Source organism: Maylandia zebra, linkage group LG12 (assembly GCF_041146795.1).
Source record: "Maylandia zebra isolate NMK-2024a linkage group LG12, Mzebra_GT3a, whole genome shotgun sequence".
Classification (NCBI taxonomy): Eukaryota; Metazoa; Chordata; class Actinopteri; order Cichliformes; family Cichlidae; genus Maylandia; species Maylandia zebra.
In genome coordinates, this window is record NC_135178.1 from 28,159,998 (window position 1) to 28,177,452 (window position 17,455).

At 38.0% G+C, this 17,455-nt stretch overlaps 1 protein-coding gene across 10 annotated transcripts in view; it reads left to right on the forward strand.

Moving 5' to 3' along the window:
• Window positions 1-17,455, forward strand: part of slc23a2 (solute carrier family 23 member 2) — a 37,465-nt gene continuing 20,010 nt past the window's right edge. For 2 of the 10 annotated variants that reach the window (XM_076890997.1, XM_076890999.1), the window contains exons 1-3: window positions 1-299; window positions 484-1,877; window positions 15,266-15,314. In XM_076890997.1, the coding sequence (XP_076747112.1) occupies window positions 1,824-1,877; window positions 15,266-15,314 (103 nt within the window). In that variant the 5' untranslated portion in view covers window positions 1-299; window positions 484-1,823. Of the gene's footprint in view, window positions 304-483; window positions 1,878-15,265; window positions 15,315-17,455 lie in introns of all 10 variants that reach the window. The other 8 variants (XM_004547045.6, XM_004547047.6, XM_004547046.6 and 5 more) reach the window with 5 other exon arrangements.

A 17,455-nucleotide genomic window follows, 5' to 3' on the forward strand; every position in this document is an offset into this window, starting at 1 on the left:
ACGGGCGATGTGGGCATGCGTCCTGATGAGCGTCATTCCCGTGGCTTTATGAAAGGCGAAATCCGTCCACGCGCAGCTGTTTCGAAACCGAGGGGAAGCAGGTCGTCTAGGAAGAACTGGGTTTAAGGACAGTCTCCCAATCTCTTCGCCGCCGTCCGCTGCGCGCGTGTGAGCCACTTTCCGCCTTCAACTGTCGTCTGCGCGTGCCTCCCGCCTCGCACAGCTTCAACAACACAAGCCACGGGGACAAGCCAGCGTTAGCCGAGAAGGGAAGTGGACTCTGTCTACTCTTTTATCAGGTAGGTGAGTGCAAAACGTGCCACGTTATTTTTAATTCCAGTGCCTTGTGAGTGTTAGGCACCCCTGCGTTGGTTTCCCACTCTGTACGCCGTCTCAGTTTAGGGGCTGGAGTTGGCAGAAGATAACCGCTAGCGGTTAGAGGTGTGTGAGCTCCCCTCTCTCTCTCTCTCTCTCTCTCCTCAGAGGACTTCGTGGGCCGCCTCGACCGTGGCGATGCTGATGCTGAAAGTGTGACCGTGAAAATAAAGGCCCAGATAGCCAGGGTTCTGTTAGGGTTCCAGTACTAGTCACCTTTCTCCTCTTTAGCTCATATTTTTTTTACTTATCAGTATGAGGTTTAGGGCAGATGTATCAAGGTTTCTAGATAATGAGGGCTTTATTGTGACTCTTACAACACACAAAACATAATACAGATAGGCTAAGTATGCATGAATAAAAACCCTTAATGAATCAAGCAGCACTAACTGCTACACTAATGCACATTTGGCTTTTAGGATTTACTGGCAATTGATAATGGCAGTGTCCTAGAAACGTGGCTAGGCAGGTGGGTGTATGCTCACAGTACATGTGCATCTATCACATGACTAATAAGTGGCCCAAAAAACCCAACCCAAAAGCCAAATGGGCAGTGCCTGGAGGTGACATGGCTATTTACGATTGCATGAGAATTGCATTATAAAATTTACTTTGTATCAACACCCAGATTCCAGGTAGCAGCTCGACTGCTTTATTTTCCTCTCTGAGTAGTTTAAATTTCAAATGAAACTGCCATTCTCAGAGCAGGGACCTTTGATACAACTGCACCTGCTTACACGGGGCTTTGTTGTGAAAGTAATGCTTTCAGCTTGTGGTTGTCATCATCAGGGTCCTCAGATCAGTCACAATTGTCATGAGAAGTGTCACAGTAATGCAATCCATGAGATATTTTAATCTGTAATATGACTGAGATTTGGCCGTTTTATTCTTTCAAACTGCTGACATTAGTTATAATGCCAGCATTGATGGGGTTGTGGACTGATTTGATATAAATTTCTTCCACAAAACACACAACGCAACTGCTGTTTAAGCAGGGGATTTAGTGCATTTTTTCCATTTACCAAATAAATACCGTGGTGTAACATAGCTGGTTTTCTGTAAGCTTTAAATAAATACTTTTGCCAGACCAAATGGCCAGTAGCACATTTGTGTCCCGTCCACAAATAAACAATTCCTCTAGCCTCATTTCCCCCTCTAAAATTGTGTTTTTGAAAATTCTTACTGCAGTCTGTTAGTGCTTGTAGTACATCCCTGCACCACCCTTACATGCAAGGTATTATCCTATGTCATTTAACCTGTAGTTTTCACAGCACTTGAGTGGACAAGATTTGTGACATTTTTTTCTTCAGCTGTGTTTAGTTTAGTTTTTAGATTTTCTTTTATTTAATTTTGTGTAGCTGTTTTTCTTGGTGATGAATATTCACAGGTAGTATGCATCGACATGGAGGTGACCTGCTTTTGAGCTCAAGATTTTTCTGACCTACTACATGCAAAAGAAAAGGATGCATACACAAGGAGTGATGTCCTGGGTTAATAGACATGTATGTAATCCCAAATATAAACCCATACAAGTATAATTAAGTAGTTGTTGAACTTAAATTATGAAAAACTGAGAAGTGCAAATACAGCTAAAGAATATTTAAAGGATTTTTCTTAGGAATGTTATCCGGATAGTAGATTAAAATCAGCCATTTTCTTCATAGATAATGGGGGTTTTAAGGAAATTTACTAAAATGATATTTATGACAATATAGAAAAAAATACTAAGTTTTATTGGTGTTTGCAACACAGAATGATGGGCGTTTTCCATCCTTTCCCAGTAATCTACAGTCATCGATGACAGACTACCTAAACTGAAGTCTGGCTTTATCAGAGTGCCAATACCAGCATTATTACAGTGCAATTGTAGTGACACAGCATTATATACGATGATGCAGCTTAAGTCTGGGATGTTTTAACTCGCTGTTTAAAGCCCTGCTTTTCCACCATTTAACTACATCCTTAATTTCCATGCAATGTTTGTTCCTGTCATATTGAGTGCACCTAGCGAGTGCTCCAGTGATGTGCCATTGGTTCGTTTACTTTTGGGTCACACATCACCAGTTGCTAATATCTCCTTGCATGCTGTCATACTTGATTGTACTTGTTGTCTGTGGTGTTTTTGGTTTTCTATATGATTTGTTTTATTTTTCTCCCCCTCAAGAGGTGAAACAGCCAAAGAATTGTGCTTTGTTGGCGGTCTGACCTCTTGTAAACAGGCAAACTACTTCAATACTATTGACAAAGCTCTTGCTCGAAGTGTTTGGGCTTGTCTTGTTTATTTGCGTGGTAGGTAATTTTAACTCATGCATTGGTATAGTATGATATGGCCCAGCCCTAATAATGTTTTCAGTCTTTCAGATGTAACAGATGGCAGTTAATAAACCTTGGGGCAGATGTATGAGCTGTGATGTAGAGGGGGGGAGCTCAGTGAGTGCAGCAGTGACTGTCTGAAAGAAAGGGGAAGATACAGATGAAAAGCCATTTGTAACCACAGATTGTTCTGTAAGCTGTTTAGCCAGTCACACTTATTCATATTGGGGACCAAATGAAAGTGGAGCACTTGAAATAGAAAGAAATGTGACAGGCTGTTGGGACCAGGTGTTCCCTTTGAAGCTCTGTCATCCATTATCCTCAAAAAACCTTAAAGATGGAATGCCTGACTGATAGGCCAAACTGAGGAAAGTGGTAATTCTGGTTGTTTGGCAAGAGCAAAGGTCAGTGGTTGAGATTTAATTGTGGTGGGTCACGATCACGTCAAGGAAACAAAGGAAAGTAAAGATGCTACATAGTGCTGAGGAGGAGGAAAATGGCTAAGAACCAGTCCTGTCAACAGCAAAAGGAAAACAAAGAAAGATGGAAATTGATGGAAAAGATTATTTTAGAGCAGTGGATGAAGTGATGAAATTTTCCTGCCAGTGTTCCCACAAAGCGGCACCCCTCTCTCATCTGTCAGTTATGTTTAAAAAAAATAATAACTAGCTGTCCATGAACAGGTTGTTCATGGACAGCAGTGGTATTACCATTAGTTTATATATCAACTGTGAGTCATGCTAAAAACATTCTGTGTATTTATTCGATGCTACTGTAAAATAAGGTACTTCTCTGACTTCAGTGTGGTTTATTTCCAGTTCGGTTAAGGTTGTACACTAAACTGCAGTCATCCTGGACATTGTTTCCTTTTAATCCGTTAAACCATTTCATCTTGGTCACACTGAAAAGAGCAGTGGCTCACCTAACAGAATGTCGGGGCCAGGACAAGACTCATAGAGGCAAACTGGGTCGCAGATTCTGGCCCTTTTTGGTGTAGGCAGCATGTGACTAAGATTACACTGTAGTGCTGGGTCATGCTGTGCCTTCCTACTGTACTGTGTAAATGTGTCTGCTTGTGTGGTGTTGACTTCTGTTTTATTTATAGCTTTATAACATTGATTTTCTGCTAGAAAAAGAAATAAAAGGAATCTGTTTTATAAAGTTGACAGCTACACATGCAGCCGTCTAAATTCCTGTTTGTTCGTTTGATATAATTGATTAAGGTGTGGTTTAAATGGGTAAAACCAGCATGGCAGCCCATATGACTCTTGCGTAACAAATACTGAAAAACATACCCTGCTGTATTAACCTCTTATGTGAATAATTTATTATGTTTAGCATTAGTGGAGCATTGTTTCTGAGCTGTTGTTTTGTCTTAGGATTGTTTTGAAATTGCAACGTCCATACATTTCCCTCACAGAGGAATTTGTTTGTGTATGTCTGCCTACCCTTACAGCTGTTGATTATGATTATTTGCACTGTTTTACCCTTCTTTTCTTCTGGGTCACATCTGGCTTGATGTAATGAGTTGTAAAATTAAAATGAGGATTCTATGGATTTTACTAGAATTGGGGCTTGGTCAGACTGGGAAGTGATTTAAAATAAACATCACTAACCCTTGAAGTCAATCTGGTTCTAAGATTTTTAGTTTTTCCTTCATGTAGGATTCTGTATAGGGATTGATATTTGTCTCTGTCCTTACCTAGACAGTATAAAACACTATTTGAGGTCTGAGAAGTGCCTATAACCTGCATTCTTTTTAATGGCCACCACTGTGTGATACCTATATTCATCTTTTGCACGGTCTTTGTTCCTGACTCAAAAAGCTGAATCAAATGTCAGTGACAATGGGTAGTACTTGCTTGTACTTGTCAGCCATTGCCTGAGAGTAAGGTATCAAATCAGAACAGGAAAAAATTAGTAAGTACTTCTTGTTTAGTGTGGAGAACCTGGGCAATTTGCTTCATATCTTCACAAATGTACGTAAAATTGGAATAAGAAATATTGTGAGACATTTTCCTGGTAATCTCAGGAGAATATCTGTGGATCCGCATATACTTATGAATTGAGGCACCCAGTTCCTACATGATATGGAGGAAGTTTGGCCTTGGTAGAGATATGTAGTTTGAGTGCTTACCTTGATGAGGGATTTTTTTTTTTTTTTAAATAAATTTTTCAGAATTCATTGTTCCCCATTATCCATCCTTTTTTTGTATTGCATATCTGGGGCCAGGTTTCAGCATATAAGTGGAGGAGGAGTAGCGGCAATACTGAGCCTCGCCAGAATGACTAAACTCCTCACCCTATCTTTGAGAGAGAGGCCAATCACCCTTTGGAGAAAGGGTGCTGCTTGTACCTGTGATCTCATTCTTTACCCAAAGCTCGTAAAAATGGATGAACTTAGGGACATAGAATGACTGGTAACTCGACAGCTTCGCTTTTATGGGCAACTCTCTTTATCACAACACACCGGTGTGGCATCACTGCAGATGCAACCTCAATCCATCTGTCAGCATTTATCATGAACAAGACCGTGAGATTCTCTAAGTCTTCCATTTGGAAAACAACTGGTCTTTGACACAAGGTGAAGGTTGGCACTTCATCCATTTCCCTGAAGCATGGCATCAGACTCAGAGGTGGGTAGGAATTCTTATTCCTGCTACTTCACAATCGTCTGCAGGTCACTCTAGTGTGAGCTGGAGGTCTCCACCTGATAAAGCCAATTTAGCCATATCATCTGAACCAATAAGAGATGAGTCTGAGGACACCAAAGTGGTAGCCTTCTGCAGTCGCTCTGTCAGCCTTTCGGTTCACAATTTTTATGGACAGAATCTTTATGATTATCTGTTAGTACAGCTGAAGCAACATTCAACTAGTTTATCTACAAAATGGCTGTTTTCTCTTAGTATAATGGATTTTGTGCAGGCCCAGCAAAGCAAATTACTTTTATATTCATAACAAACTGTTTTCTGACATTTTATGGAGCATAAGTTTTTTTTTTTGTTTTTTTTATGCTGCAGACAGTAATGCTAATTCTACTTTTAGCCTCAGCTCCAAAACAAAATGCTATTAGAAATATAATTGAATAAATTTCAAGATAAAAAATGGATTTATCCACAGTTCATCCAGTTTTTGTCACACTTGTGTTAATCATGTGACATTTCCTCAGGCTGACCAGTTTTGTAACTATTGGAACAGAGCAATAACCCACGTCTTGTGTAAGTTTCATAAAAATTTAATGAGCAGCATGACAAATGATGAATGGACTGCTACCGCCATACTAAAGAGGACCTCTATTTACTGTCTGCTTGCTTAATGGGAGTGGTCCATCTGAGTTCAAGCTTTCCGCCAGGTCACGTCATGACCCAATATTATATTTAATTTGATGTCATAGAACCCATATGTTGTTAAATACCCAATGTTCTGCCTTAAATTGGCTAAAATAATTTAATGAATCCTATTGACTTGGTTTTTAGAGGAGTCTGTTCGATGAAAGCTGGTTAAGCATTTTTCTGGTTACCTTAATTGTTCATTGTAAGGCTCTTTTATCGACAGGGACACTCTGCTAGCATCCCTGTCTGCAAGGAGACTTATGGTCTTCATAGCTCCTTTTCAAAAAAAGCATCTCTTTATCTCTCTGAGCGCATGTGTTACGTGTCCTCCCGTATTACACCACCACGCATCACGTGGCATGCAAAACTTCCTCTGCAAAATGTGTCTGTGTGCTGGGTGTGTTTTTAAATTTCTGTTAATATTAAAAGGTTAAACTTACCAAAGTGATTAGTAATTCCTAAGAAGTGATTAGGTGTGCAACAGAAAATGCATCACCGTTTGTAAGTCTGTCATTTTTAGGAGGAACTGATGATTATGAAACTGTACTACTTATGTATTTAGCACTTTTCACAGACATATGTCACAAAGTGCTTCACAAGAAAGGTAATAAAACACAATACAGTCATAAATGCATAATAAAAACCCTGGCCTAATTAAAAGCTTTTTGAAGGTCTCCACCGAGTCCAGACACTGTAGAAATTGAGGAAGTGCATTCCACAGACTGGGTGCAACAGCTTGGAAAGATTGGCCCCCTCGAGTTCTGAAACGAGTGTGGGGGACCACTAAAAGGTTTAGTGACAAGTTACAGCTCTGATGGTTTTAGTCTTAATGGTGAAATTGTAGACAAATTATGTTTAAACTCTAATGAAATAGGTTGTTGAAGACCTGAGATTAGGTTGATTAGATGATCATCATTCTTGTAAATGCTATAACAAATAGAAATTTTAACTCAAACTCAAGCAGCATGAATTTTGACAACATTTCACACAAATGTCTAATAGAGTAAAAGTAATGTAGTGATAACGCTTCATGTGTGGAAGCTGCCAAAATGCTCAGAACAGCAGCGTTGCATCGGTGCAGATTTCAACACACAGTTTGAGTTTTGCCTTTCTCATGATTGTATTTCAGTTGCTTCATTTGCTTATGGCAATAAGACTAGAGAAAATCAGAGGGTTAGTTAATTGCTCTCAGTCAAAATTTCAACACCACAACTTTTAATAAGTTGATGCTTGTTTGTGGATATATTTTTCCTTATTTGTTTCCCTGAGCGTATACTTTTTTTTTTTTTTTTTTTTTTTTTTTTTTTTTTTGGTGCTTTCAATCACAAGACAGATTTTACATTTTATCCTTTTATCAGAAAAAAAATGCTCAATTGAGTTTAAGTTTAAAAAACCCCAAACCAAAACAAAAAAAACCTTGGCCAAAAAATCAACTTGGTCAGGGTTGGAAAAAGTTGCTATTTTTATGGCTAATTTTTCTTTGTTGCCAGCGTGATGCATCCCTGCTGAAGAAACTAGATTACGCACGTTAAACATATTCATGTAGGTGCGTATTCCTGAGTTGAATATTTTGAATTTGGGCTCAAAGCCTGGATTTTACTGTTGGTCCTTTTTTATTTATTTATTTACTTCTATTTTTAGCTCCAACCGTTGCTTTCACAGCTGATGTTCACACGGAAATTTAAAAATATGCTGGCTGCTGATGTGTCAACAGTGTGCTTAGATGTAGACTGTACAGATGGCTGTGCACTTGCATCACTCAGAGGGTTCCCGTTTGCAGGAAGAGTACTACTCTCACATGGAGCATAAAAAAAATATATCTCAAAAGATTAAAAGCACTCTGTGCCCGTCAATTGAGTTGACATCCTCCACGAATTATACGAATTGTGAAAAAGTTCATGTTGTACAAAAGCAGCCCTGTGACAATTTGTGTTTATATTTGATTACAGAATGATTGTAAGCGTTCTTTGGGTTTGGTGCTGTGTCTTTACATACAGCTGAATTTTTTCTCTCCAATATTTATACATTTTGCAGACAATGAAAATGAGTTTGACCTCATTATCCAACCTATGCAGACTGCACCCACCTGCTAATTCATAACCCAGATTTGCACATTTTTAAATGTGTCAGGCCACAGCCAGTTTTTTTTCATCTTTTTTTTTGTTGTTGTTGTAAAGTGTTGTAATGAACTTCAGTTACATTTTCTTTGCGATGACCCACTTTTATTGAAATTGTATAACTTTCTGTAAAAACCCAGGTCATGCATTTTTATTTATTTTTTCAAAGCTGATTATGAAACTGTACAGTTGGCCAAACTAAGGTAATTGGTCCCTACTGTTATGAGCAGGTGAAACTGGTTGTCCTACTGTGAGGTCCAGCAAGACTCTGGCTCAAGTAGACTTAAAGGATTGCATCACCTTTTAAGCAACAAGGGATGCATTTAGTTTTTAATCGCTGCAGGGCTTGGTGGGAAAAATGCCTGAGGCTGTAGGAGGTGGAATGACCTATAAGCAAAGTGTACTGTTACAGTAACAAATCTGTTCATATGCTGCTGGTGGCATGCTGTGTGGGTGTAGGTGATGCTTTGAGAACAGGATGAAAATGCAATTAAATGGGGAACATCTCCTGATCTAAATGTTATTGTCTGTCCTGCTTGTTGGTTTGTTTTTAACTGGTGAATCCAAATTAACCCACTTCCCTTACAATTCTCATGAACAGGGAAATTAGAAACACTTTTTTCCTTTTTTTTTCTCACTTCCTCATCAGCTGAAAGTTTACAGCAACTTGAAATAGTGGTGTTCTCCGTGAGGTTACTATCTGCTTGAATAGAGGAAAAAAGAAGAGGTAATCATATTTTAGACCAGAAAAAACCCACAAAACTACATACAACACACAAAAAGAGCGAGTCATCTATATGACAGGAAGTATCCCAGCAGCCTCTGGGTAACTTGAGGTCTGATGAGGCGAGTGTTAACAGCTGAAGAGCCATGCTGGTGTAGCATGAAATGCCCTGCTCCCCTGTCGCACCAAGAGATAAAAGTAAAAAGGTAAGCTCACTGCGCTTCCTGAACCAGCAAACAGGTCCAGGTTTCAAACGAAACCTGAAATGCTTTTGTTTGAAACACTTACCTTTGTAACACTTACCTTTCATCATGTGTTAATTTTTGTGGTTGTCAGTTGAGGGTTTTTTTTCAATTTTGTGACTCATCAAACTCTGATCATCAGTCAAACCTGCTTATTAAACGCACTGTTTATGTTGATCAGTTTTGGAGTATTTACAGCCATGTTGTCCTTGTTACTCTACTGTTGAGGGATCTCTGTGTCTACTAAACTCTGGTTAACTTGCTGCCAGTGGAGCAATGTAAACATGTCCTTGCAGTCTCTTTGCAGTCCTCACCCCCTCCCTCATAGTGAAATCAGAACTGTTCACGTGTACCCTGTCATGTAAGGTTTTGCCTGGCACCTCATTGCCTCATGACCACATGCGTGCATATTTTGTAAGTAGTGAACGCTCTAGAACATGTGGTGAACAAAACCAGTAATCAAACCTTTGCTGGAGCATTTTTGCTTTAGAAATGCACTGTAGCAATTAGGGTTAGGCATTTCAAGCAAAAGAATTTGTACTATACATGGAATTTTAAATGGGACCTATTTGGGTGTTCAGGCATTGGTCTCCAATGCTTGGAAGCTAAATCCATCTTTTTATAAAATTTCAGGTTAAAATAAGAAATTATGATTCACTCAAACTCATAATGTAAAGAAAGAATGGCAGTAGCCTCTGTTCAGCCTCTGTTTATCTATCTTACACACTCGACCAGTCAACAAAAAAGTTAAAAATAAAAAAATGTCTCTTCCAGCGAACATTAAAAAAAAACCTCAGGCGTAAAGTTAAGTCTTTTGTGTGATTTGGTGCATCTCGAATGAATGAATGAATGAATGAATTATTCAGAAAGTAGCTATATTAATACTGAAACAAACAAAAGAAGGTAAAATATTCCCTCCAAACAAAGTTTTATAAATTCTTTGACAGGAAAATCCGCATGTTTATCAGGTTTTAGCAGTGTGTGGAGGTGGTTAACAATATTACCAGCGGTGTTGAAGACGCGTTCTGAAGGTGTGCTTGTGGCTGGTATACACAGATATTTCCGTGCCATGTGTGACATCAGTGGGAAACGTTCTTCATGCATTTTCCACAAAGCCAGTGTATCATCTTCTCCATCTACGACCTCCTCGCTGAGGTATCAGTCCATTTCTGTCTGCACCTTCTCCTCCAGTGTGCAATTTGGCAATTAGTTCATCCTTGTTTGGACTTCTTCTGTGTTCTAAATGCTCAAATCAGTCCATGCATGATTATATTGCTCCGGCCATCAAAAAGTCTGCACATTTTCGAATATATCGACTATCGTCGGTTATTGGACTGACGATTGTCGGTTGGAATATTTTTACATATTGCCCAACTTTAATTGTTATTTCCTCCTGCACACTTTTGCCTACTACTACCATCTGCCATGATCTTTTCAACATTGCAGGGCAACTTAGGCAAACAGCACAAATGTAGCTAAGATGGTTCTACATCATAGCCTCTTCAATATAAAACCTGTTGTTGTTTAACAAAATAATAAAGCTACAATGGAGCCTCTACAATCATACAGTTAAGCTCTGCTTGTCAGACCTGTTGATAAGGAAACTAGATTTGTAGCAACACATGACATCTAAAGACTCACGGTCCCCGTGTACTCACTCTTGTACACTCTGCTCCATGCGTCTCATACATATGCAAAGCATGGACAAGACAGGTAAACTTAAGATGGCATTATTCAAGTTGACACGCACTTCCTTTACTGTGTTATAAAAAGATACAAATGCATGTTCATTTTAAATTTAATCCGCTGGACAAGTGAGGCACAGTTGTATATACAAATGAAAGTAGTCCCCTGTTCTTTATCTTCATATACATAACTAACTTTAAATAATAAAGCATGAAAATATATATATATATATTTTTTAATGGAAGGAACTTGTAAGTATCCAGTTCTGATGAGTAGAGGTGAGTTTTTAAGTGTGTAAAAGACCTAAAAACTAAAGCGCTCTGGGTGCTTGAGTAGCAAAGGGCTATACAAGAACCAGTCCATTTACCAAGTCAGAAAGACTTTGAACTTTAACTTCATTTTCTTCACTTTAAAATTTTTTGCAGCTTTATTTTTCCTGGTACCAGATACTTTCACAGCAGCTTAAGTTTGACATGATAATGACATTTTTTTTTTCTTTATTAAGCTTGAGAAACGGTGGAGCTTTGCAGCGTTGTACATGACTGTACATTTTGCATTGTGAAACTTTGGATTCATGATAACATGACAACTACAAAAGACGTTCTTGCGCTTCACATTGCAGGAAGATTACAAAACCAGACAAACAGCATTTACATTTAATAGATCATATTTTTATAGATTAAAGCAAAAAAGAGTTTCTTAAATTTAACTTCCACATTCTCAAATACAGGACTTTTAATTCTATTAATTCCATTTATTCACATTTGTTTTTTCCCAATCCCATTGGGCAATGAATAGTAGTTTCCAGTTACAGTCCTTATTATGTCTTCTGGCTGTCTTACAGTTGTGGAAATTTTTTCTACTGTGCACCTCCTGTGGTTTTGTTTTCTCTGATTCTGATAGCTTCCTCCAGTATGTAATGCATTTTAAAAACAAAACCTACTGAAGTAGTTACAAGATGTTAAGTAACAAGACTCTGACAACAAAATGCAGATGGGAATATGCGATCATTGCTTGTTTTTCTTTTCTTTTTTTAATAGTTTTTCAGAGAAGGCTTCTTTAGCTTCATTGTTTCATTAGGAGAAAATACGATCAGCTTTGAGGAGATATAACTCTTGTTTTCATTAGCACCTCCCCAGACATGGATTAGAATACACAAAAAAATAACAGAAGTACAGTGCTACTGTTGTCCTTCAACCCACCAGTGCTCACGGAAGGAAATGACAATAAAAAGTAAAAGACTGGCCGATATTGCGTAATAGGATCACAGGAAAAAAATAAAAGGTGTCTCCTTTAATGAGCTAGAGAGTTTACATTGGTACATTTTTTTATTTTTTTTTAATTGTATTTAATTTTTTATTTTTTTTTTTATGCTGGGGGAAAGTGGATTGCGGTGAACTTGAAATCTTGTTTCCTTCTAAATGGTTGTTTCAAAGACAGGAACAAGTCTGCAACCACTTGCAGGAGAATTCACATTAGGCAAGTTCATATAAACTACTTTCAGAGTCAGATTTAAAAAAAAAAAAAATCCCTAAATAGTAATTGTTGCAGGACTGCAATTTAAGTGCCAAATAACACAGGTAAGCAATCGGCTCGTTGCAAATGAGCTGCACTCAACAGCACAGACTGACTCAGATTGACTGGACCGTGTTGGAAATCTGTATACATTTTTTTTTTTTTTTTTTTTTTTTTTTTTTTTTTAAATTGGATGAATATTATTTGAAAACCTTTGCCAGTCTGTAATAGTTCAATTAAAGTCTTATGTTTGTTTTTTTTGTTTGTTTTTTTGTGTTTCAAACATCTGAAGTCATGCTTTTCTATGAAGTTTATTCAGTTGGTATTTTTAGGAAAAGGGGTTGCTACTTTAAACTGTAATTGTAAAAGCAGCAGTTTTAAGCATTAGTTTAGTGCTTGCTGCTGAACTAAAGACTGAACTGAACTATGCAGTCCTGCAGCAGGCATAATGTCGTCTAGACTTTGAGCCCCAGATTAACATCTGGAGGGGATGGTCCTCATACACATGTGCATGCTGTCACATAAATTGGAGATGAAAGCGCCAACACAAACATCTGGTGTGGAAACGAACAACATGGCACAGGCCTGCAGTGGATCTGCAGATCGAGTTACCATGGTTATAGATCCTTCAAATGTCCAGCAGCTTGTGTATTTTGGGATGATTTAAAATAACCACAACAGTTGTCTTTGTTCCCTCTTGTCTCACTCTTTCTTCGCTGCTTTCCCATCTCTCTAATATCGTCTCTCTTACAAACATGAATACTTTCCCTGTTTTTGTCCTGTTATGTTTGCTTTTACATAATGTGACATTTCATGATTATAAAACTGCAGATTTTGATTTTGTTGTGTAATGGCATATACTCAGTTTCAGTTCTCTCCTCTCTCGCTCCAGTTCCCCATGTTTTTGTGGTGGGGGTGGGATGAGGGAACGACACAGATTTCCGATCATCACCGGCAGACAGGCTACTGGGATACTTTCTATTCTATTCCACATCTCAGAGATGATTCACAGCACTGAGAGAGTCATAGGCTAGGCAGCACTGAGCTTAATTAAGTGCCATCATTTCTTGTGTTGTATGTAGTATTCATTGCTTAGATTAATAACTCATCATGTGACAATATTAAGGGACAGTGGTTTAGTATGATGTTCTTATTTTTGTAGTTATGGCAGGGATTTCTGTGATAACACTGAGCTAATATTTTGCATAGAGGAAATTTGTCTTGCCCACAGATTTTAAACAGAGCCAAACAAAATCACTAGTAGCTTTTAGTAAAATGATTTAATGGAACACTTTGCTTATCACATGGCAGGAAAATGCACAGATATGAGAATCACTGCCTTATTGATTATGCTTACTTGAGTAGTCTCCCCTTGGAAGGCTGATGCTGATACAGGAAAAACACTCTTCATTAGACATATGTTCTGTTTTGAGCCAATGAGTATTCTAGCCCATTTTTCAAAAAATCTCTGTAAACTTTAGGTATGATTATGTGGGGAAAATCCCGTTAGCTTGTCAGTTTCTGAAATATTAAGATCAGCCTGTCTGGCACGAACAAGCATGCAACGTCCAAAACCACTTATGCAACTCACCATTGTGATGTTCATTCTAAACTTCAGCAAGTCGTCTTGACGACATGTACATGCCTAAATGCAATGAGTTGCTGTAATGTGATTGGTGGATTAGATATTTGATAACAAACAGTTGAACAGGTTTACCTAACAAAATGTTGATAAATAATTGAGTGTAAGTGTCTAGTGAAGATTTAAACTTGGTAATAATTAGCAAGAGAAAAAATAAAGGCAGAGCTGCAGGGTAAAGAGTGTTAAAGGAGCTGAATGAATTGCTTTTGCGAAGTTTATTGTTGAGCCTTCCTGTCATGTTAAGTCACAGCCTAAAGTAGAGGTAAAAATTAAGAAGCAAATGATCGAATCCATCATCATATGCCTCAAAGATTGGCAGTGATAAAAGGAACTGATAATGGTGACAAATGGTTGTATGATGCAAAACAATTACTTCAAGCTCCTGATGGGAACACTTGACTCACATGTAAGATTTATTTATTTTTATTTCTCTCCTGTAGTGTTTCTATTCTGTGCTCACTCGTATAAAACTGTTTTATTCACAATGGAAACCTTTCTTTGTTTTCACAGGAATAAGGTAATTAATAGATAATTAGACTTATAAGCGGAGTTAAAAATGGCCTCAGTATCAGAAACAAATTGATATCCATCCATAATTTCAAGTGCGATTCAAGTGTTTAAGTAGAAGGCCTCCACAATAACAAATGCCCACCATTAATGAAATCTAAGCCCCTGGTTAAAAATTGATGACTCTGAAATGAAAATCAACATGCCAAGAAGAATGAGGAGTACTGCCACATTTGGTGATATTGTCTTTCAGTTATTACCTATAAGAATAACAGAATTACTTGCCTTATTGTCTCTGTACGACTTAGATCTTTTTGAGTCATTTAGCAGAGGCGATAGAGATTTTTGTTCTACAATTTAAATTACAATCTGGTCCTAACTCTTTAAAACTTGTCTGACTAGTTTGAGATGGCTTTTACATGCAATTATGAGTGTGCTTAAAGTGTCTTTAAAGTTCAGCTGGGCCCTCACTTTTCTCATAAGACCAATTTAAGGTGCTTAAGACATGCACTTGTTGAAGAGCCAGAAGGCTTGCAATACTCTACAGCTCTTGCCGCCTTCCTGAAACCATGTTTCAGCTGAGAGTCTGAATTACAATCGGCACATCAGTCACACGGTAATAACTCTTGCTTGTGATTAAATGCTATCTGTCAAATTAACTTATGTCTCACCTCCCTCCTCCTCCTTATCCTTGACCCTTTTGTGTCTCTCTGTGCTTCCTCCCCCTCTTCTCTCCCCCCCCCCCCCCCCTCCCCTCACGTCCTCTCTTATACTGCCTCCTCCTTTCCCCTTCTCTTGCTCCTTCCACACAGATGCTCCCAACCGCCCAGCTTGGCAGGAGTGATGGGATGTGTCATCTAGGTATTACAACTATCCCAACATCTTACACTGCAAGCAGGAATATGACTGGGTGGGAGAGGATATTTTGGGAGGGCTTTAGGTTGAAAATGTCAAAAACTGAAAAATGCAACAAAATCCAACACAGACGATGAGCCGCAACAAAAATGGGATTCGCAAGCAACGTGGACAGCTGCTGACATTTGATAACAGTTTAAAGATTAAAAATGTAAGCATGTAGTTTTTCGTAGAGCAAATGGTTGGAAAACTATATCTGGCTTCAGTAAACTGAGACCAGTATCACAATATGAGTGTCTGCATCTTTCCGTACCATGATACTCCTGCAGAGCTGTTAAAACGTATTAGAATTCCAGATCATTCAGTAACGAGCAAACGGGAAATGCATCAAAATAATTGTTTTAGTTCATACTCCAGTCAAGATCTAGTGATCAGAAATGATTTAACTTTAAAAAAATAATGTGGTACTTGATATTAAAATGTCTTTGAAAATCTTAACATATGCAAAATACAAATTTGAGGTTTTCTTTTCCGAGTGTAGCCATTTAGAAATATACAAAAGGCAGTCACCAGGATGCTCATGCCAGTAGTACTGTCTTCTAGATAGCGATGAGATGGAAAAGTACAAGTTCAATGAAAATTTGCTTTCCAGCCATCATTTTTGAGACCAAAGTGGTACTGAAGAGTCTATTAAACATATTTTGTGTAGAAAGTGGGGATAAAGGCCGTGGAAAAGGATGAAAGGTCTAGTCAAACATTCTTGATTAAGCGACACGTATACCTTAGCTTGTGACAGATGTCAGCGAGGACTGGTTTCTTTAAAAGTGCAGTTAGAGGGATCAACCAAGCCATAAAAAAAACCTTTGGTTTCTAGTAATTATAGCATGTCTCTCCTCCTTAACAGTGACAAATACAGCTGCAGTCATGCAATATCACTTCACTGAAGTTTAAAAAGCTGTAACAAACTACAAAAATAACAACTGGTGACATAAACCACACTTACAAAAAGTGCTGGTGGTTATATTTTCTTTCCTGTGTGGAGATCTTCACTTCCTGCATTGGCAATCATTTATCAGAGTATTTATCAGATGTATACAGCAGTTTTCACTCAGTGAGAATTTGTCCGTGTGCTCATTAATACAGCTGTCCTAATGAACGTCACTATTATTATTTTTGTTCAGTTATTTAGACGTGTAAATATGCATCTGGAGTTTGTTTCTAGTTTATCACATTGGAAACCTATGCTTACATCTGTGTACATCTGGGACATTTATGTAATTTCTATATGTTTGCGTGCGTTATTGTCACAACAAGACAGTTCATGCATATTAATTAAAATTCTACACAGGCAGGAGCACCACACCAGGGACATGTGAATACATGAACACCTGGCTTTTGGATGATAGGTCACATGTAAAATACTCGCAGCATTTTATCCTCTAGGGATGTGTCAGTTGACCACAAAAGGCACAGTTTAAATTTGTAAACCAGTTTAGGCATAAACAAAAAGAGATCAAAACAGAAATGACATTGATTTAAAAAAAATAGTACGTCTTATGCACCATGCCTGCTAAAACTCCTTCTCTTTCTGCCTCCTGCATCATCGCACAGTGATCTTTGTTCCTGTTGTTATCAAATACTATTTTTCTTTTAATGGGCTCTCCTCTTTGTGCCTTTTTTTGTTTGTCAAAGACCTGTTTGCAGCATGGATTACTGATTGACATGTATCCCTTGTTAGTTCACAAGTTATCTGGTTATTGATAATTTGTGCAGGCTGTTTTGATTAAGGCAGATTAAGATGACCGTTTTCTTAATATAGTGAAAAATGATCTGTATAATGACCAGAGCGGTGTTTCTTGGGTTGTTTTTGTTTGACTAACAAAACATTAAGGTATTATATAATCAAGACTTGGTTAACTTTTCACATATGAATGTAAAAGCAAGCAAAAAAAACAAAACAAAGTGAATTGTAGGAAAAAAATATTCTGTCAACTAGACAGAAAACCAATCACACTGATAAACTTTCTGTTAGATCCACAAAGTTCAAAAGGAGTAATATTTGTGTCTTCTGGATTTTTAAAAAGTAGCTTTGGACCTGGAATTACTTTCAAAATCCATAAATGTAGTAGTGGCATAAAGTTGCATGT